The following is a 23,274-nucleotide window of genomic DNA, read 5'->3' as shown; positions in this document are numbered from 1 at the left end:
CTCTCCAGCCATGCCTTCATCCAGACAACCCTCGTATTTCTGTTCTCACCAAGTGAGTGGTACTGGAGGTAGTGCAGAGATTAGTACCTGTGAAGGCCTGTTTTTTTTAAAAATCAACTTCCTAGCTCCCCAAATTCTTCTTGCAGGACCTCATCCCTTTTTTCTATCTTTGTCATCGGTGGTATTATGTACCACATTTCTGATTGTTAGCCCTCTAGTGTAGGTGTTGAACGCTGTGTACACTCACATGTCACAGTGATGGTTATGGAGCTCTCCATTGCTCCATGTTCATTCTTAGCCACACACTGATAGTCTCCAGTTTCCCTGGGTGTAACGTGAGGAATCTCCAACCACAGCTCATTGTTGGAACTTGTTCTGTTCATTGTGACATTAAGATGGCTCCACGTCAGGTTGGAAGCTGGGAAGCTCTCGACAGAGCAGATTATTACCACAGCATTCCCCTCAATTGTAGTGATCGATAAGTTTTTAATTATGTGAGCAGAAGTAATTGAGAGATGCTGTGGTGCATCTAAAAATGAAGGAAGATAACATTGTGACTGAACAGTGCACATCACACTGATTTTCAGTCTTTGATGCCTCTGAATTTGCATTCATTTTCCCTCTGTGTAAGTTTCTGTGTCACATTTCTGATGGAGATTGCCTGTGTAAGCTGTCATTATATTCCCTCAGCATTGGAGCTGCTGTCTATCTCGAAAAAAGAAAGTTCCTTTCATGTCCCCAGTATGTGCCCTGGTGCTTGTCAGTCACTGGAGTACTAAGTGACATGGTGTGAGTCCAGACCAGACCTGGTCAATAGCTACCTGCTGGCCATGCTTGAAAGCAAGTCAACAACATTTAATTTTCTGATACTTACTTCGACAAGGAAGCCACTAGATTCAACAGTTTTTAATGAATAGAAATTAGATTTATCACGGAAAACAACACAATAGTAGAGTCTCCAGTGTATGGTTCGGATATTTTCTAGTATCCAGAATTAAAGATTAAAGAGCCTGCAGAGCACACCAAATGAAAAATGAAGTGAAAACAGATCCCACAGATGTGTCAGCAATATCCCAGGTGTTAGTGATGCTGGGGTTCATCATACCCATTAAATGTGAAAGTGGAATTTTGGTTAATCTCTTTCTGACCTATTCATGACTTTATTCTGGGACCTCAGTAGATCCTAAGTGTTTTTCTGAAACTTAACTCCAACATTTAGTGACACCTCCTGGCTCCCTGGAGTATTGATGGGTCTTAACTACAGCACACAACTTGTTTCCAGAATCTCACCTGAGTCCCAACTGCACAGAGTGGTCAAACAGCTGCAGGGATTTCTTCCTGTGCTGCAAGCCCACACAATGACTGGCCTTCAGTTGGCTTTTTAGCAGCAGTTTGTTCTGCATAGAACCTATTTTTGACTTCTCTTTCCTTATCAGTCTCTCTGTTTGTCATTCTCTTAGTCTCTCTATGTTTTTGTAATCCTCGAACTGTCTAAATAACTCAAAGCTTATTGAACCCCTGGACTCACACCATGTCACTTAGTGATCTATTGAAAACTCGACAACGAGCAGCACTCTTGTACCACTGTGGTTGACAGCAGCAGCCAAAGGAATACAGTGTTCCCTGAATGTTACAATATTCTCAGATTGCTGTTGTACACAGTACAAATGGATGCAATGATAGAGAAAAGAAAAAATCTGTAGTTCTCTGTGTAGGGTGCTGATTGCTAAACAGTGCCTGGGTACTCTGGTGTTGTCATTGCTTCAACACAGAATGAGAGCTGGTAATTTGTGTATGTGTCTAGGTTTTATTGTGTGTGTACATCTGAGAGATGTTGCAGTCTGTATAAACTCACATGTCACAGTGATGGTTATGGAGCTCTCCACTGCTCCATGTTCATTCTCAGCCACACACTGATAGTCTCCAGTCTCCCTGGGTGTAATGTGAGGAATCTCCAACCACAGCTCATTGTTGGAACGTGTCCTGTTCATTGTGACATTAAGATGTCTCCACGTCAGGTTAGATACTGGGAAGCTCTTGACAGAGCAGATTATGACTGCAGAATTCCCCTCAATTATATTGATGGATGAATCTTTAATCCCATCCAGGGAAGTAATTGAGAGATTCTGTGGTGGGTCTAAAAACAAATAATGATCAGTTCCTGAGTATATGAAAGCTGAGATACCATTGCAGTTTCTTTACCCACAAATCACAGAAGAAGTAGGCATTTCTGGTCATTGTGTTGACAGGAAATTCATAGAATTGTACAGTGCTTAAACAGTCCGGACCAACTCATCCATGTTGACCAGATATCCTGGGGTCCTAGTTTCCAACATTTGGCTTATCTCCCTGGAAACTCATCTTGTTCTTATACCAATTGTAATACCCTTAAAATGTTGTAATTGTACCAGACTCCACCACATCCTCTGGCAGCTAATTCCATATATGCACTATCCACTGCATATATATCCAGTGCTGAGAGATTGTTGCAACTTTACTGTTGGAGGGTTAATACTGAGGGAGTACCGCACTATCAAAGTGTCAGTACTGAGGGAGTGCTGCACTGTCAGAGAGTCAGTACTGAGAGAATGCTACACAATCAGAGAGTAAGTGAGCACTGAGCGCCACACTGATCGATGGTCAGTTACTGAGGCGATGCAGCACTGATGGATCGTCAGTGCAGAAGGAAAGCACTTCTGTCTGAATGTTAGTTCTGTGAGAGTGCAACATTGCCATCTGTAATGTCAGTAAACTGTCTCTGCACTCTCAGTCTGAGATTGCTCAGTTGAAATGCAGTGCACAGCACATTGGGAATTTTGGGATCTTGCTGTGCACAGTGTAAGCTGTTTCAGCAAAAGTTGAATGAGAGATGTCCATACTTACATTGCACTGTCAGTACAAGAGTCTGCTCTGATGACACAGTTGGATAACTCACTCTGCAGGTGAGGGCTTGTCCCTGGTGTCTGAGTGATGGTGTTAGGCTCAGAAGAGAAGTATAGCTCAGAGTGACTCCATGCCGAGTGACAGTGATTGAGACTGATCCATGTACAGCAGTTGGAGTATCCCAGGTTAAGGCAGGTGCTGTTCCATTGCACGTTGTATTGAAGATGCAGGTTAGGTTCACACGCTTTCCTGTGATAACTTCCACAGGGTGTATCAGAGGTTTATCTGTGAAATCTAACACACAGAGAATGGATCTTCTTAGATAAATACTGCATGGAGCATCAGATCAAATAGAAACCACACTCCTACATGATAAAACATGTCAATCAGGGTGATCTCCGTACTGAGGGTTAGTGCTGAGACTGGAGAAGTGCACCCTCACTGTAGCCCCACCACTCCATAGCTCACAACATGAAATAATAACACATTTCCCAGTTGGCCAATCAACTCCTTTATGTTTTTGAAATTTGAAGAAATAGATCTATTCAGCCTATTGTGTCTGTGCTGGTTCTATGAGCATTTTGACCTTGTGCCAATTTCCTGCCTTTACTCCATCCCATGTGCACTGTGTCTATTTAAATAACTATCCAGACTCCTCCTAAATGCCTCAATTGAACCTGACACCACCAGACTTTCAGTCAGTGCATTCTAGACCAAATGACTCACTGTGGGGACAAAAGGCTTTCTTCACCTCACATTCATCTCTTCTGCAAAACACTGTAAATCTGTGACCTCCAGTTCTTGATTCTTTAATGTCCAGGGCCAATTTCTCAGTTTCTCCTCTGTCCAACTCTTCCCTTAGCCTTTTCCTCTCCAAGGAAACCAGCCCCAGGTTTTCCAACCTGTCATCAGAACTGAAATTTCTCATCCCTGGAATCATTCGCAGAATCCACTTCCACACCTTGTCCTCACTATGGTGTGAGATCCAGCACAACACACAATCCTCCTGCTGAATTCTAAACAGTGTCTTTATAACTTCATAACCTCCTTGCCCTTGTACTGTATAGTCCTGTTAATGAAGCCTTAAATACTATATGTTTTATTAACAGCTCTCTCTCTACCTGTCCTGCCACCTTTAATATCTTATGCATATGTACACTTTTGTCTCTTTGTTCCTGCTCACTCTTTAGATTATTATGTTTATTTGCCATTGATTCTCCAGTAATTTGTGTTCCTTGTACCAAAGTATTTCACCTCATACTTCTCTGTGTTTTCAAATTTGGCAAATGATCTGGTTATTAAGAAGGGTAAATGTCTCAAGACACGAACTCTGCTTTCTCTCCACGGATACTGCCAGACCTGCTGAGTTTCACCTGGACAAAACCATTTGTCTTCTTTAACTTAATTTTGACCTCCTTTGCATTCAGGGAGCCCTGATTTTATTTTCCCTCCTTTACCTATTGAGGGGATATTTGTTTACCCTGCTCCAGCCATCTTGTGGTTGAAGGTAGTTCATTGTTCAGCTCTTGTTTCTCCTGTTAATCTTTGTGGTTTCAGTCAGGGTTACAGCCTTGCTCTATCCTTGTCCCATTGAAGCCTGCTGTCCATCAGTCGATTTTTCTCACTATGGATTCATCTGTCTTTTCCCTCTTCCATCCTAAACCTTATGAAACAATGATCACTGTCTCCTAAATGTTCCCTCACTGTCACTTGGTCTACTGGCACTTCATTCCCAAGAAGCAGGGCCAGCAGTGACCCCTTGCTTGTTGGGCTGGACACATACTGGTATCGGGAATTATCCTGAAAACAATCGCCACCTGTTTTTACGACCACTATCATTGCCTACATACAGTCAACTAAAGTCCTCCTTCAGAAAGATTGTATGCTGTTTACATCTCTCTATAATTGCCCCTGAGATTTATTCCTCGATATCCTTCCCACTAGCTGGTGGTCTGTATGTTACACTAAATATTGTCACTGTATTCTTCTTGTTCCTGAGCTCCAGCCAGTGTGATTCTGTCATTGAACCCTCTGAAAGCTCCCCTTTCTCCAATCCTGAAATTCCCGCCTTAACAAATATATCAGAGCATCTACTTTTTTTTCCTATCCTGTATTTTCTGAACACTTTGTAACCAGGGATATTTAACACTCAGACATGCCTCTCCTTGAGCAAGGTGTCCATTAGTATCACATTATTACACCATAATCAACCAAGACAAATTGTGCCTGACACTTCCTGGTTTTATTACCTATAATCTGCATTCACAAACATGCAGTGTAACTCCGTTCCAGAATTCAAAGGTCTCATATTCTTACTTGGTCCCCACCCACAACTCAATGAATATAAACCTCCCCAATAACACCAGCAAAATGCCCAATAAACCCCTTCCTACCTATGAGTCACATTGACTACAGGAAAAATGTCTCTCTGTCCCTGAGCTAAATAACCCCCTCTCGTACTGCCCTTTCACTCTTGCCTCATCTCTCTTGGTCCAGGTGGGCCACCAATTGTACCACAGCCTTGTCTGTTGCTGCACTCCTCCAGGGATCCATCACCATCACTAACATCCAGATGGAAAACCAGCTGGTGAGTGGGACTTCAGAACTCCTCACTACCTTCCTGTTTCTCTTAGATTGCCAGGTATTCCCACATTCCCTATCTGCCTGCTTACCCCTAACGTGTGGTATGACCACCTCCCTGAATGTACTACCCATTTTGTTGTCTGCCTCACAGACACAGCTCAGTAACTGGAGCTGCTGCTCGAGCTCTGAAACCCAGAGTTCAAGCTTATGCAGTCATTGTAATTTACTGCAGTTAGGCTGGTCCAGACCACAACAAGTCTCCATGACATCATGTATGCCATGGGGTTGGGGGGGGGGGGGGGGGAAGGGAATGGGTGGGGGGGGGGTTTAACTAGCCGAGCTCACCTTTCTGTACCTTATACTTCCAAATTTCTAAAACTTTCATTCCTTTTACCAACGTTAACTTCTTCTTGTACTATTAACCAATACCTGACAATTAAGTGGAAAATAGGAATTCATGGATAGGTATCTGGGATTTCAATGTTGTAGCCATTTCGGAGACATGGATAGAACAGGGTGAGGAATGGATGTTGCAAGTTCCAGGGTTTAGATCTTTCATTAAGAACAGGCAAGATGGTAAAAAAGGGGGAGGTGTGGACTTATTAGTCAAGGATAGTATAACGGTGGCTGAAAGAAGTTTTGACAAGTACTCGTCTACTGAGGTAGTGTGGGCTGAGGTTAAAATCAGGAGAGGAGAGGTCACACTGCTTGGAGTTTTTTATAGGCCTCCGCAGAGTTCCAGGGAGGTGGAAGAGAGGATTAGCAACATTATTCTGGACAGGGGTGAAAGGAACAGGTGGCCATTATGGGGGACTTTGACTCCCAAACATTGACTGGAAATATTATAACTCTAGTACGTCGGCTGAATCAATTTTTGTCCAATGTGTCCAGGAGGGTTTCCTGACACAGTATGTCGAATAGGGGAGGCCACACTGGATCTGGTGCTTGGTAAAGATCTAGGCCAGATGTTTGATTTGGTTGTAGGTGAGCACTTTGGAGAGGAATGACCATAATTCAGTTATTTTTAGTTTTGTGATGGAAAGCGATAGGTACACGCCACAGGTCAAGACTTAGTGATGGGGCAAGGGCAATTACAATGCGATTAGGCAAGAATTAGGATGCACAGAATGGGATAGCAAAGTTCAGGGGATGCAGATTATGGAAATGTGGAGCTGGTTTCCTTGATAGGTATATTCTTGTCAGGCAGGGAGGAAGTGATAAGGTTTACTACAGAACCATGGTTTACTACAGAAATTGCATCTCTGGTTAATCAGAAGAAGGAGGCTTATGTGTTGATGAGGCAAAATGGTTCAGATGATGCCATGGAGATTTACAGATCAGCTAGGAAGGATTTAAAGAGAGAGTTAAGAAGAGCAAAGAGAGGACACGAACAGTCTTTAGCAAATAGAATAAAGGAGAACCCTAAAGCTTTCTATAGGTATATGAGGAATAAAAGGATGATTAGGATAGGAATAAGGCCAGTCAAAGACAGAAGTGGGAAGTTGAGTGTGGACCATGTAGAGATTGGAGAGGTGCCTAACGAACATTTCTCATCGGTTTGCACTCAGGAAAAGGAGAATATCACACAGGAGAAGAATGAGGTACAAGACATTAGACTACAAAGGATCAAGGTTTGTTACAAAGAGGTGTTATCAATTCTAGAAGGAGTGAAAGTAGACAAATTCCCTGGGCCGGATGGGATTTATCTGAGGATTCTCTGGGAAGCTAGGGAGGAGATAGCAGAGTCTTTGGCTTTGATTTTTGAGTCGTCATTGTCTATAGATTTAGCACCAGAGGACTGGAGGATTGCAAATGTTGTGCCCTTGTTCAAGAAGGACAGTAGAGATGATTCAGGTAATTATAGACCAGTGAGCCTTACTTCTGTTGTAGGAAAGGTTTTGGAATGGATTATAAGATAATGAGATTTATAATCATCTACCAAGCAACAATTTGATTTCAGATAGTCAACATGGTTTCATCAAAAGCAGATCATGTCTCTCAAACCTCACTGAGTTTTTTGAGAAGGTGACCAAGCATGTAGATGAGGGTAGGCAGTTGACATGGTATACATGGACTTCAGTAAAGCCTTTGATAAGGTTCCACATGATAGGCTGTTGAAGAAAATGCAGAAGCATGGAATTGAGGGTGATTTAGCAGTTTGGATTAGAAACTGGCTTTCTGAAATAAGTCATGATTTGGAGATGCCAGTGTTGGACTGGGGTGTACAAAGATAAAAATCCACAACCACCTGATGAAGGAGCGACGCTCTGAAAGCTAGTGCTTCCAATTAAACCTGTTGGACTATAACCTGGTGTTGTGTGATTTTTAACTTTCTGAAAGAAGGCAGCGAGTGGTGGTTGATGGAAAATATTCAGTCTGGAGTCCAGTTACTAGTGGAGTGCCACAGGGATCTGTTTTTGGGACCACTGCTGTTTGTCATTTTTATAAATGACTTAGACGCAGGCATAGATGGGTGGATTAGTAAATTTGCAGATGGCACTAAAGTCGGTGGAGTAGTGGACAGTGTGGAAGAATGTTACAGGTTGCGGGGGGACTTGGATAAACTGCAGAATTGGGCTGAGAGGTGGCAAATGGAGTTCAATGCAGCTAAATGTGAGGTGACGCACTTTGGAAGAATAACAGGAAGGCAGAGTACTGGGTCGATGGAAAGATGGTAGTGTGGATGTGCAGAGGGATCTTGGAGTCCATGTGCATAGATCCCTGAAAGTTGCCAACCAGGTGGATAGTGCTGTTAAGGCGGCATACGGTGTGTTAGGTTTCATTGGTAGAGGGATTGTGTTCCGGAGCCACAATATCATGATGCAATTATACAAAATGCTGGTGCGGCCACTCTTGGAATATTGTATACAGTTCTGGTCGCCATATTTCGGGAAGGATGTGGAAGCATTGGAAAAGGTGCAGAGGAGATTTACCAGAATGTTGCCTGGTCTGGAGGGAAGGCCTTATGAGGAATGGCTGGGAGTCTTGGGTCTGTTCTCATTGGAAAGAAGAAGGCTAAGAGGGGATTTGATAGAGACATACAAGATGATCAGAGGATTAGATAGGGTAGACAATGAAAGTCTTTTTCCTAGGATGATGATGTCAGCGTGTATGAGGGGGCATAACTGCAAATTGAGGGGTGATAGATTTAAGACAGATGTCAGATGCAGGTTCTTTAATCAGAGAGTGGTGAGGGCGTGGAATGCAGTACCTGCTAATGTAGTTAACTCAGCCACATTAAGCCACATCAAACAATCCTTGAATAAGCACATGGATGATGATGGGTTAGTGTAAGGGGACAGTTGAGAATAGTTCACAGGTCAGCGCAACATTGAGGGCTGAAGGACCTGTTCTGTGCTGTATTTTTCTGTGCTCTATGATGTGTTTTTCCAGATTACCTTTCTCATTTCTGCCTGGAAATTCTACCATCCCAGTTCTTGTTTAAAAATTTACATTTTTTAATGCACCTGGTGTTCAAATACAGACCCCAATAGCAGTTTAGCAACAATTAACTCGTGTCATTCTGTGATGCCACCCTTAGACACATTATCCAGAAGCATCCCAATTCCCAGAATTGGTGTTTCCTTGTAGGTCTGACCTGCAGCCCCTTTAAAGTGATCATCGTTCACACTGAAGACTTGCGGGTCGGGGGATGGTGGGCCAGTCTCATTGCAAAATGATAACTGGACATAAAGAAGCTTATAGAGCACAATTCTCAGAAATTAATGCAGCAACAAAGTATACATTTGGCTGTGGAATGGATACCTGAGTTTTGTTTGTTGTTTTGACAACAATTCAAATTTACTCCCTTTGAGTAAATATTCAGACATGAAGTGAGAGGGCCTTTGAAATTAATTCCAAGAAAAATTGACAGGACTGAAGTTGGAGATCTCACACTTGGATTATGTATCTGAGGTTAGGGAGAGACTAAATCAGGTATGTGAGTTAGCTAAACAGCACCTAAAGAGGGCACAGCATAGAATGAAGCAGGTGGCAGATAAAAACTTGAAATTCAGACATTTCCCCTAGGGATGGCATTACTTCAAAGCCAGGTTTTGTGGTCCCAATCAAATTGAGAAAAAAAAATGAGGTAAACCATCTGGTAAAGATGATGGATAGAAAAAAAATGTTTCAGGGATGTCATGTGAGTATGTTGAAACTTTACCGTAATAGAAACAGGGAACTGGAGAAACAGGTGCTAGTTACTGCCCCACAGAGTAAGGAATCAAATGCAGGTGTCATGGAGTTTGACATGCCTCAAGATATGTTAAACAATGAGGAAGTCCTTGAGGAGTGTGATAGGTTAGTGAACTATCTGTCTCAAGGAGCAAAGAGTGCCATTGGGAGGTTGGTTATAACAGTATGCAAGAATAAGATGGGGACGACTTATACTATTTTGCATGAGGTGGAAGTAGAGAATGCTATTCACAGGTCCAGAAGGAAATGGATGTGATGCTCAATGAAGCTATTATCGATCTGAGTCAGAGTGAGTGGAGTTTGCTGATCGTGTTAGTGCACAAACCTGACAGGACTCAACAGCTTTGTGTGGGCTGTCGAAAGGTCATGCTGCAACAAAATCAGATTCATACCCAATACCAAGACTGTAGAGTGAAAGTTGGCCAAGCCAGTTACGTGACAAAGTTGTACTAACTCTGCATAGTTACTGGCAGGTACCTTTATCAGAGAAAGCGAAAAGAGTCTCTGCGTTTGTAACCCCAAATGAGCTATATCAATGCAAACTGATGCCTTTTGGAATGAAGAACACACCAGCCATACTCTAAAGAGTCATGAACAGAGTTGTGGTTGGATTAACAAACTATACAGTTTATCTGGATGATGTAGTGATCTTTCGTGATATTTAGTGAGTCATGGAAAGATTACACGGTAGAGTTGACAGGGCTTTTTGAAAGATTACAAGAAGCAAAACTTGATGGTAACAAACATCAAGAAAACAGACTTTGCAAAACCAGAGGTGAATTCTTAGGACATAACATTGGTCATGGAAGGTTGACCCCAAGGAATGTCAAGGTGAAGGCCATCAAGGAATTTGCAAGATCAACCTCGAAGAAAGAGGTGCTTCAATTTTTGGGACTAAGCAATTACTCCCAGAGTTCCAAACTTCAGTGGTGTGGGAGCACCATTAATAGATTTACTAAAGAAAAACACAACATTTTGGTGAACAGAGCAATTTGAGGAGGCATTAGAGAATTCAAAAGCAATATTAACAACCACACCAGTTTTAGCGACACCAAATCTTTTGAAACCCTTCAAAGTTTCAATCAATGTCAGAGATATAGGAGCTGGAGCTGTCTTGGTACAGGAAGATGATAATGGAATTGAATGGCCAATTGGTTACTTTTCAAAGAAACTCAACACCCAGCAGAGAAAATACACTACCTTTGAAAAAGAATTATTAAGTTTGGTACTGGCTTTACAACATTTCAATATTTTGTGATGAACAATGTGTTAGAGACAGTTATGTACATGGACCACACTCCTCTTACATTCTTGGAATGATTCAAAGACAGAATATGAGATTATTCTGTTGGAGTCTTATGTTACAGACTTCTAATTTACAAATTGACTATGTTGCAGATCATAAAAATGTGATCAGAGATCCATTATCACAGATTTAAAGGAAAACATATAGGTAAGATTGGACAGATTCCCATGTTTTATTTTTTATGTGTATATGCAGAAATTAACTTAGATTAATGACCTATGTATTTCATTATAATGGGGTTAAGAATTAGAAAAAAAATGAAGCTATCATTTTTATAATGGTGGCTCATTTTTTTCTTAAGGGGGGAGGTGTCATGAAGTCATACTGCACCTTTAAGAGAGAGTGAATACTGTTCTGAAGTGAGAGCTTACAAGCACCTGTGTATATGATATATGGTAGTCTCAGAGTGTACTGGAAAAATGAAAATATGTAACATATGGCTGTGAAATGGATATCTGAGTTCTGTTTGTTGTTTTAACAATTTCAATTTAACCAATTAGTTTGAATTATGCCCCAGGATACGAAAACCCAATCAAGTTTGAACTTACTGTTTTGCCAACATCAAACCAATGAGATGATCCAATGTAAGGGATATAAAAATACAGGCATTTTGAAAATTGGAGACAGAGCAACTGCCATCGAGATAGATGCAAGAAATTAGGAAACACTCTCTATCAATGATACCTTTTTATATGAAGCATATTCACAGTAAAACAAAGAAGACAACCATGGGAGATCTTCAGTTAGAAGAAAAAAGACACCAAAGACGACAGCCACTGTGTGATTTTGAAATTAAGTCCATGTAATTTTAATAAGTGTTTTAATGGAACAGTATATTGTTATAGAGTTGGATGCAGGTAATAAGCAATTTAAAAAAAGAGGGCCTAGGGGTGTGAATAGTTATTGTTTAATGTTCACTTTTAGAGTTAAAGAATACGTTGATATCATTTTCTTTAAATAGTGGAATTTGGGAGTTCTCAGTCACTCATATTTTAACAGATAATGAAGTGAGGTGAGCTTTCCTAGATGTTTGGTTTATTTAACAGAGGTGTTCACCTCCATTTTGTAACACTGTAGCCTTTGTAGATAAATCTAATAATAAAATTGCTAAACTGTTTCACTGGAGTTTGCTCATTCAACCATATGAAGAATTATTTACATGGCCAGAACAGACAATATGATAATATTTACCAAGGGTTGATGGGTCCTACAACTATGGAGAATTGCTTAACAGTAATGTGAGCTATGATTCACCTGATCATTACTGAATGTCAAGTAACTTTGGAAAGGATAGAAGTAAATATTTTAAGAGGGATTAGTGGGAAGGTTTATTGCTTTAATTAATGGAAAAATTTGGTTGGAATAAATGGGACATAGGTACTGATAGTGTTTAGCACCACTCTTCTGGAGATGGTTGCCATCTTCCATGACATCTGTATGTGTCACTGAGAGAACAAATCTCAAAAATGTGCAGAAGGCTAGTCTTTTTCTCCTGCAAATGGAAGGAGACACAATACAACAGGAGAACCTACACAGATCTCTCTTTCAGTGAGAACCTGAGAAAGTCCCAGATATTGGTATTTCTGACAATCTCACCAACCCTAAAAGCTGGACTCTAACTCCTACTCAAAGAGCTAAATCCAACTAACTTTCCATCTGTCTGAAGTTTGGCCTGAAGATATTCTGTCATTCAACAATGGGCAGTATTTCAATCTATTGATAATCCTGGGGATTACATATCAATCAGTCTTACAGCTGTGGTGGGCAAATTATTGAAGAGGATTCTGCGTTTATGATTACTTAGAAAACCATAGTTTGGTTAGAGATAGTCAGTATAGCTTTGTGAGGAGCAGGTCATACCTCACAAGCCTTATTGAATTATTTGAGGATGTGACAAAACACATTGAAGAAGGTAGATCAGTGGATGTGGTGTATATGGATTTTAGCAAGACGCTTGATAAGGTTCCCCATATTATGCTCATTTAGAAAGTAAGGAGACATGGGATACAAGGAAAATTTGGTTGTCTGGATATAGAATTACAAGACAGAGGGTGGTGGTAAATACAAAGTATTCAGCCTCGAGCTTGATTACCAGTGGTATTCCATAGGCGTCAGTTCTGGGACCTTTGGATTTTCTGATTTTTATGAATGGCTTGGATGGGGAAGTGGAAGGGAGGGTTAGTAAGTTTGCGGTTGACATGAAGGTTGGTTGAGGGGTGGATAGCATGGAGGGCTATTGTAGGTTGCAACGGGACATTAACAGGATGCAGAGCTGGGCTGAGAAGTGGCAGATGGAGTTCAAACTGGAAAAGTGTGAAGTGATTCAGTTTGGAAGGGTTATAAGGTTAAAGGTGGGATTCTTGGAGGAACAGAGGGATCTTAGGTTCTACATCCACAGATCCCTCAAGTTGCCACCCAAGTTAATAGGATTGTGAAGAAGGCATCTAGTCTGTTGGCTTTCATGAGCAAGGGGATTGGATTTAAGAGCCGTGAGGTTCTGCTACAGCTCTATAGAGCCCTGGTTAGATCACACTTGGAATATTGTGTTCAGTTCTAGTCACCTCATTATAGGAAAGATATGGAAACTTTAGATAGGGTGCAGAGGAGATTTACCAGGATGCTGCCTGGACTGAAGGGCATGTCTTAAGAAGACATGGTGTGGGAGCTTGGGCTTTTCTTATTGGGGCAAAGAAAGATGAGAGGTAACTTAATCGAGGTTTTCAAGATGATAAGAGGCATAGATATAGTGGATAGTCAAGACTTTTTCCCAAGGTAGAAGCAGCTATCATGAGGAGCATAATTATAAAGTGATTGGAGAAAGGTTTAGGGGAGATGTCAGAAATAGATTCTTTACACAGAGAGTTCTGGGTTCATGGAATTGCACTGACAGCGATGGCAGTAGAGTCGGGGACATTTAAGCAACTCTTGGATAAGCTCATGGATGATAGTAAAATGTAGGGTATATTGGTTAGTTTGATCTTAGAGTAGGATAAAATGTTAGCATAACATTGAGGGCCTATGTTCTGTGTTCTATTAAATCAAAACCTTTACCGTGGTGGTACAGCGCGTGGAACAGAGTGGTAATTGAGTCCTGAAATGTACTGACACTAATGAGCACACCCGCAAAACTGGTGCAAAAAACCCAAGGCTGTGCAGCTTGGTACTGAGTGTTGGGTCTGAACTGAGCAATTATTGTATATCACTGACCTGAAACATACAGCTGGCTTACAGGATAGTAGCTGTATTTATACGTTCCCCCAAATTCTACTCTGAACAAAAAAGGTCCTGCATCTTCCTGTATGATGTTGTTTATAATCAGGGAACAGTCTCCATCGTTCATGTCTCCAGACAGCCGGGTCCGATGTCGGAAATGTGGCAACTCTTTGCTGTGATCCCGGGAGTGAAAGGCTATCGATGATGTGACCGGTTTCTCGTTATTAAACCAGATTCCATCTCGAAGTTGACTAGCCAGATGTGAAGGATATCTGTAACGACATGGGATTTGTGCACAGGAACCTTTCTGTAGTGTCACCTCAGGTGGTGTGTCGATTTCCCACTCTAGTGCCAGTCCAGCTGGAGAGAGAAATGTCAGTATTTAGCACTGGAGAGGCTGTAGATCCATTAGACTCAATATCCATTCCCTCCATCACTGGTGCACAGTAGCTGCAGTAAAGACCAGCTACAGGACACACAAGGAAGGAATAAAATACTGGACACAGGAATGGACAAGTTTATTGTACATTGGCTTATGGTAATTACAGTCAAGAGTATATGCTGGAAAAGCACAGCCAGTCAGGCAGCATCCGAGGAGCAGGAGAATCAACAGTTCGGACATAAACCCTCCATAATTACAGGCTCCCAATCTAATTTATAACATTCACAACATGAGGGTGATGTGCAGAAGGACAGTGTTAATAATGGGATTCAGGAAGCAGGCAATCACTTAGAGGGCAGTTTGAGAATAATGATGAGACAGAGCAGAGGGACAACAAATTCAGGGTAAGTATGAATCTATGGCAATACATTAGATACAGATCACAGAAACAATCCATTCAGCTCAACCAGTCCACACTGCTGTTGCTACTCCACTTAAGCATCCCATCTTTCTTTATCCATGTCTAACATTGACACCCTCTATCTCCTTCTCCCTTGTGTGTTTATCCAGTGCCCTCATTATGAACATTGACATGATTCACCTCAACTACTCTCCATGAGAGGGAGTGTCACATTCTGCGCATACTCAGTGAAGAGGTTTCTCCTGAATTCACATCTGGATTTCTTGTCTCTGTCAATGGTCCCTGGTGTATACCACAAGATGATGCATTCTTCCCGAATTCACTGTCTCAAATCCTCTCAGAATTTTAACAGCATCATTAAGATTACCCATCAATGTTATGGAACAGGCCACACTCCACAAAACATTTCAAGAAGGTAGCCTTGACCCGAACTTTGCTAGTTGTTTTAAGCAAGTATAGAGTATATATTCCAGGAGAGAATCATCTGGTCAAACTACTTAGTTTTAAACAAAACAATTTACTTACACAATGGTGGCACGGTGGCACAGTGGTTAATACTGCTGCCTCACAGCGCCAGAGACCTGGGTTCAATTCCTGCCTCAGGCGATTGTGTGGAGTTTGCACATTCTCCCCGTGTCTGTGTGGGTTTCCTCCAGGTGCTCTGGTTTCCTCCCCCAATCCAAAAATGTGCAGGTTAGGTGAATTGGCCATGCTAAATTGCCCGTAGTGTTAGGTGAAGGGGGGAATGGGTCTGGGTGGGTTGGGCTTTGGTGGGTTGGTGTGGACTTGTTGGGCCGAAGGGCCTGTTTCCACACTGTAAGTAATCTAATCTAATTACTGAATGAAACACAAACAACAGAATAATTTGAACCTTTCCTTTATAAGATGCACTTAACGTTGCTTTTAAAGGTTCAACTATTACTGGAGGAATACCAATACTTTATTCCCAGAGAGCAAAATTGTGAATTTTTGATTTCTTGTCTGCTTCCTGTTTCTATGTATGCTGTGATACTTCTAAATGCTGTCTAACCAACTCCCCAGCTCTATTTAATTGCTCCCTAAAATTTGACACAAAGTCCAAATATGTGGTCTCTGAATTCTGACTTAACAATTTCTCTTTACTCAATTTTCCTCTCACTTCATGCCTAAAATCTAATTCAAATGGACTGTTTTTGGTTGATTAATTTTATGCATCTCTGATCGCAAAAGCCACAAACGGAATTCCCTTATCTCAATCATATGGATAGTCTTCAATGTCTGATACCATCTTCCTAGCACTCCCAACAATTCTGGATTGTCCACAGTATATTTAAATTGTTAGATTAGATTACTTATCAGTGTTATTCCTAAGTGTTTGTTATTCCCAAACTGTACATAATTTTCTTGATTAATTTTGATGTGAAGTTTGACCCTTGATCTGATTGTGTCTCTGTCAGTGTCCGTATCTCGTGAAAGACTTGAGTAATTCCTCTACAATCCTTTTAGTCGTGATATTGGGTAATAGAATAGCTTCTGGAAATCGAGTCAACATTTCCATTATTGTTAACAATTACTGATTCCCACTTTTTGTTTTAGGTAGGGGTCCTACACAATCAGTTAAGACCCTTGTAAAATGTTCCTCAAATGCAGGAATAGGTTTTATTACTGCCTGTGGCTTTCCAATCATCTGACATGGTGACACGTCTGGCAAAATTCAATTCTGTCCTTGTGCAGTCGAGGCCAGTAAAAATGTTTTGGTATTTTACTTTGCATTTTCTTCACTCCTAAATGACCCCCCTTCTGGTAGTTTGTGCACCACTCAAAACACCTCCTTTCTATAACCTACTGGCAGTACAATTTGATGAACTTCTGCCCTTTGCTCATCTGCCTGAATGCGTGATGGTCTCTATTTCTTCACTAAGACATCATTGTTAAGATAATAACATTCAGAGGTTCATTTGCATTCCTTTTCTGTGAATGCCTTTTGATGCAATTGCTTAAAATTTTCATCTTTCTGCTGTAACCAAGTTAATACATCTGAGCTAAAGATGTCTGCATTGTCATCTATCTGCTCCTGTTTTGTCTCAACCATCTGATCTCTGCTCAATCTACTTCAACATTCCTAGCTGTACTCTTTGATCTCTCCTGTTTCAGCTGGTGACTTTATGACATCATTACCACACAATGAGGAAAAATTCCAGGAATATGTCTCCTGCATCATTTCAGTTGCCTGAGTTTCCACTAGCTTTTCAACCACAGTAGGTAGCACCCCCACCCACTAATATCAGCTATATCATTAGCAAGGACAAATGTTATTCCTGGAGCTGAGAGTTTGTCCAGTATTCCTGTCACAAATTCACCACTCATCACTGTACACTCTATCCTCACTTTACATAATTGAATGCTTTTTGTCTGCCCGTGATTTCCAGTTACGAGTAACTTTACTGGTAGTAACCCTTCAGAAGTACATGTCTCCTCACCTTATTGCATCACAGACTGAGAGGATCCTGTGTCTCTTAATATTATGACCTCTTTACCTGCTGCTCCTGGCCTATGTGAGTAACCTTTACCTTTGCAGGTTAAGAAGATCTGGCACTTCCTCCTTAACCAACCTCCAGCCAGATTGTACATTCTGGTACAACTTTATAGCCTTCACTGTACTTTCTGTCACCACTCCAACAGAATTCACTGACTTATCCTGTATTCCTTCAGCTGGCTTCCCAGTGCTTCTCCTAACCAACCAATAGCCTACTTTATTGCAGTGAAAACCTGGGAACTTTTTAACTTCTCTGTCTACTTCAAGGGTTTACTTTTTACCCTATGGTAAGTTATCCTGATGATCTTCACCGAAATCTATCTTTCCCTTTCCACGTGAGGATTTCTATTTTTCCCCAGTTTCTATCCCTCATGGACTGAAATTGATTCTGGAAGCCAAATGTTAACTTATGGGCCAACTTACAACCATCAGCTATTTCAGCTACTAATCTTGCCATTTTAACTCTCTGCTTTTCCACGTGTTCTACCTACTTCAGAAAGTGAATTTTTGAACTCCTCCAAAATAATTGTCTCTCTAAGAGCACTGTAGGTATACTCTATTTTTAATGTTCTTATCCACCTGTAAAAATTACTTTGTTTGATGCTTTCCAATTCAATGTAGGTTTGACCAGGGTTCTTATTTAGATTCCTGAAATGTTGTCTGTAGGTTTCTGGCAGAAGCTTCTATGCACTTAATATAGCTTTCTTCACCTCCTCGTATACCCTAGATACCTCCTCTGATAGTGATGTGAATACCTCACTTGCTCTACCTACAAAACCCACAGAGTCACTGGCCACCACATTTTTTAGCCACTTTTTCAAATGAGATGAAAAAGACTTCCTCATTCTTCTCATCAAATTGAGGCAATGCTTGAACCAGGTCTTTGGCTATCATGTGTTGGTTCATCCTCAAACTCTTCCACACTAAGCTTACCTTCAACCTTCATTTCCAACCTTGTAAACTGACTTTCCTGTCTAAGTGCTAATTTCTGAAGTTCAAACTTTCTCTCTTTCTTACTTTCCTCACTCTCCTTATGTCTCTCTTCTCTCTCTTTTTCGTTTCCTCTCTTCTTTACTTTTCATCATAATCCCTTGTATTTTGCCTGTAACTCAAGCTGCTTCATTTGCAATTAAATTGTATCTATCTCGAAAGGTTCTGATGGTGTTTCCAGCAAATTCAAATGCTGAGCTACTGCCATTAATATCTGTCCTTTGATCATGGAAGGAGGCAGTTCCAACCCCAGCTTGTTGGCTAATTGTAGCAGCTTGGCCTTAATCACCTTTTGTAAAACCCCCAAGGTCACTTCTTCCAGCCAGAGAAATCTCTGGGTGACTGAAAGAGCCATTGCTATCCCAAGCACTGTTTAAATCAACCAAATACAACATTCAGAACAAAAGACACTAACACGAACACTAGCTGCCCTTGAGTCTGATAACTCTCATTCCAATTTGGAACTACAGAACAACTCCTGCAAAGAGCTCCCAATCTGTTATGGACCAGGCCAGACCCCTTAAATCATTTCAAGAATGTATCCCAGGCCCTAACTTTGCTGGTTGTTTTAAGCAGGTGTAAGGTGGATACTCCAGGAGAGATACAGTTGGTCAAATCATTTAGTTTAAACAAAACAGAATTTATTTACAAGATTTCTGAATGAAACATAAACTACGGAAAATGGAATACCGAATAACTTAACCTCTCCAAAACCCAACAGATCAAATTAATAATGCTGTTCCAAATACTTGCAACAATCGCCATAAACATCCTTTGGCACAAATGGTAAAATCAAACTCAAATTCTTAGAGGATAGAAGTCAGAGACAGAGTACCAGCCTGTAGACCCAGGAGCTGTTCTTGACACGACTGCAAAAAAAAGCAACCAGAGAAAAGCTGAGCTGGGAGAACTGGCCACACCTCTTTCATTGTACAAATGTTTTTTTTAAACTTGAAAGCCTCTGCCTGAGGCAGTATCTGTTAGCTATTATCAAACTGGCCCTAAAACCTTTTCAGAGTCTGTGTCAATTACGATCTCTCTGAAAAAAAAAGCCATGGACAGCAAAGCTTTGTTAAAGGAACAACTTCATCACATCAGTCTTTCGGCCAGCAAAGAGCAGTCTGTTAATCCTTTCCTGATGCATTGATCCACATATTTCTGAAATCCACTGTATTAATCTTCCCTGCACTCTCTCAAATACCCTGGGTCTATTTTATAATGTGAACATCAGGACTGCACACAGTACTCCAGATGTGGTCTGACCAGGATTCAATTCGGGTTTAATGTAGTGTTCCTACATTTCAATTGTATCCCTCTGGAAATTAAGTGCAATGCTCAGTTTGTTACTTTGTGGCTTCACTCATCCATGGAGCAGTGATGGATGATTGATATATTTGTTCAACATGAACCCTGTTTTCCACAACTCCACCAGACTGACACCTTCCACAGACCTTCCTATTTTCCCTGCCAGTCTGTGTTCATTGTTTTTTGGTGGATTGCCCTTGATTATTGTTGAAAAGAGAGGCCTACTTTTGAAGTATTTCACTTTGCACTCATCAGTCCAAATTTCAAAAGACACCACAATCTAGACTGCAAGAAGAAATGTTCCCTATATATTGATAGGCAGAATGTAGTCATGACGTGCCATGGAATTTACCAGGGAATAATTATCAGCTCAATAAAAAAAAGGAACAACTGAGGATACTGTGAATCAGAAACAAAAGCAGTAATTGCTGGAAAAGCTCCGCAGGTCTGTCAGCATCTATGGAACTGAGGAAGGGACACTCAAACTGAATTGTAACTCTGATTTCTCTCCGCAGTTATCAATAGAAGCTTTTAAAAAAAAATTGAAGGAGCCATGTTGATTCTGACTGGTCGTGGTGTTACTGGAGACTGAAAGGGAAACAGTGTGGATGCTGGAAATCTCAGAAAACTTTGAGAAAGCTGGTGAAATTCAGATCAACTGTCTGCAGAGTGAAACAGGGTTCACAAAGGAGTCTGAAATGACTCCAGAACTAGAAGGTGTTGGAAAAGAGGCTTTCTTTCATAATTTTGGCAGAGCTGTGGTGGGGCCAATGACATCGAGACCCAATGCATTAGACAAAGGGGTTGGTAATCATGGAGAACCAAATCTCAAAAAGGTAGAAATTAAAGTGTAAGAGGGAGAGAATTAGTCCATGCTCCACATTGCTGGATTGTTGATTCTGATGCAGCATTGGAGACTGACTGGTTCCCAAGCTCAGCACTGACCCCAATGCAGACAGTATGAAACACTCGAGCAAGGTGCCTCTAGCCTGAGTTCTGCATGTGTTGCGAGCAAAGGTAAATTAGGAATTGAATGTTTGACACCTTTCTTCAATGAGTGCATTTCCTTTCCTCTCTCTGTTGGTTATCTCACACCCTTCCTGGTTTCTATCACAGTGAGAATGCAGAGGAAGTGTGACACTGAGCAGCCTGTTTATTTTAGGAGAAGTGGGCAATTGTGTCAAAAATCAACTAAGTTTCAGAAAATTGCACTCAAACATGTCACTTCAGAATAAACATCATTCCCAGTTTTTATCAAAGCTCAGACCCATGACTGACTCATGGTTCACTGACTTCCATTGGTTAACAAAACTTCAGCTTCAGGATAATCCCCATTGATTTCCCATCCTCCCCCTCCACTCACTGCCTCTGGAACCCACTTTAGACCTACAATGTACATTGAAGATCTCTGTCTTCCTCCACTACTGTTGTCAGATGAGCAGTTGGTGTATATAGGTGAGCACAGGGTGATATGTGACCTGGATTTGATGTGAGTGTGTGCACTGGCTCACTGCTGAATTGTTCCCAATCAGAGCTCAATAAAGATGTCTTTGTAAAAGATTAATCAGACAGCAACCTGACCAAGTCGATGATGACATTACCTTGCAGGAGTGACAGCAGGAAGTAAGATTTCCCAATCATTGTCCTCTCCCAGATATTTCATTAGCTTCTCCCTCGCAAGCTCTGAAAGGGAAAGGAGTTAATGAGACATCACTTTTTGTCTGACAGCTCTCAAGTTAGAGTTAGAGTTAGAACATGACAGCACAGTGCAGGCCCTTCAGCCCTCAATGTTGCACCAACCTGTGAAACCAATCTGGAGCCCATCTTGCCTACACTATTCCATTCTCATCCATGTGTCTATCCAGTGAATATTTAAATGCCCTTAAAGTTGTTGAGTCTACTGTTGCAGGCAGTGAGTTCTGCTACTCTCTGAGTAAAGAAACAACCTCTATCATTTGTCCTATATCTGTGACCCATCAATTTAAAGCTATGTCCACTCTTGTTAGCCATCACCATCCAAGGAAAAATGCTCTCACTGTTCACACCATCTTCTGATCATCTTATATGGCTCATTTAAGTCACCTCTCAACCTTCTTCTCTCTAATAAAAATAGCTTCAAGTCCCTCAGCCCTTCCCTCATACCAGGCAACATTCTATTAAATCTCCTCTGCACCCTTTCCAAAGCTTCCACATCCCTCCGATAATGAGGCAACTAGAAATGTATGTAATACTCTAAGTGTGGCCACATCATAGTTTTGTACAGCTGCAACATGACCTCATGGCTCCGAAACTTAATCTCTCTACCAATGAAAGCTAACACACCGTATGCCTTCTTAACAAGGTAAAAACAATGACTGCAGATGCTGGAAACCAGATTCTGGATTAGTGGTGCTGGAAGAGCACAGCAGTTCAGGCAGCATCCAAGTAGCTTCGAAATCGATGTTTCGGGCAAAAGCCCTTCATCAGGAATAAAGGCAGTGAGCCTGAAGCGTGGAAAACCCTATCAACCTGGGTGACAACTTTCATGGATCTATATACATGGACACCGAGATCTCTCTGCTCATCCACACTACCAAGAATTTTACCATTAGCTCAGTGCTCTGTATTCCTGTTACTCCTTCCAAAGTGAATCACCTCAAATGTTTCCACATTTGCCACCTCTTAGCCCAATTCTGCAGTTTTTGTGTGTCCCTCTGTAACCTGCAACATCCTTCACCACTATTCACAACTCTACTGTCCTTAGTGTCATCTGCAGGTTTACTAATTCATCCTTTTGTGCCCTCATCCAGATCATTTATAAAAATGACAAACAGCAGTGTCCCCAAAACATATCTTTGCGGTACACCACTCGTAACTGAACTCCAGGATGAACACTCTCTGTCTTCTTTCTTTTCTGATCCAAACTGCTAAATCCCCCTCAATCCCATGCCTCCATACTTCGTGCAATAGCCTAATCCAGGGAACCTTATCAAACACCTTACTGAAATCCATATCCACCACATCAACCACTTCAACATCATCCTTCTTAAAGAACTCAATAAGGTTTGTGAGGCACGACCTACCCTTCACAAAACCCGGTTGACTATCCTTATTCAAATTATTTCTCTCTAGATGATTACAAATCCTATCGCTTATAATCCTAAATAACACTTTACCTACAATTGAAGTAAGCCTCACTGGTCTATAAAGGTTGTCTCTACTCCCCTTCTTGAACAAAGGGACAACATTTGCTATCCTGCAGTCTTCCTGCACTATTCCTGTAAACAATGACGACAAATATCAAAGCCAAAGATCAAAGAATCCTTGGATAAATCCTATCCAGCCCAGGGGACATTTCTATTTTCACACTTTCCAGAATTGCTAACACCTGCTCCTTGTGAATCTCAATCTGTCTAGTCCTGTAGCCTGTATCTTAGTATTCTCCTCAACAACATTGTCTTTTTCCATTGTAAATACTGACAAAAAATATTCATTTAATG

General features: G+C 41.2%; 1 protein-coding gene across 1 annotated transcript; it reads right to left on the bottom strand.

Moving 5' to 3' along the window:
- Positions 1–206: 206 nt before the first annotated feature.
- Positions 207–21,436, bottom strand: LOC140484470 (myelin-associated glycoprotein-like). The gene is made up of 5 exons (XM_072582877.1): positions 21,397–21,436; positions 14,177–14,542; positions 2,884–3,177; positions 1,856–2,137; positions 207–529 (listed from the first exon to the last, which is right to left on the bottom strand). Exons 1-5 carry the CDS (start codon positions 21,434–21,436, stop codon positions 207–209), a joined length of 1,305 nt encoding a protein of 434 aa, XP_072438978.1.
- Between the last annotated feature and the right edge of the window lie 1,838 nt (positions 21,437–23,274).

Source organism: Chiloscyllium punctatum, chromosome 13 (assembly GCF_047496795.1).
Source record: "Chiloscyllium punctatum isolate Juve2018m chromosome 13, sChiPun1.3, whole genome shotgun sequence".
NCBI classification, from domain to species: Eukaryota; Metazoa; Chordata; class Chondrichthyes; order Orectolobiformes; family Hemiscylliidae; genus Chiloscyllium; species Chiloscyllium punctatum.
This window is presented reverse-complemented; position numbering and strand designations above follow the sequence as displayed.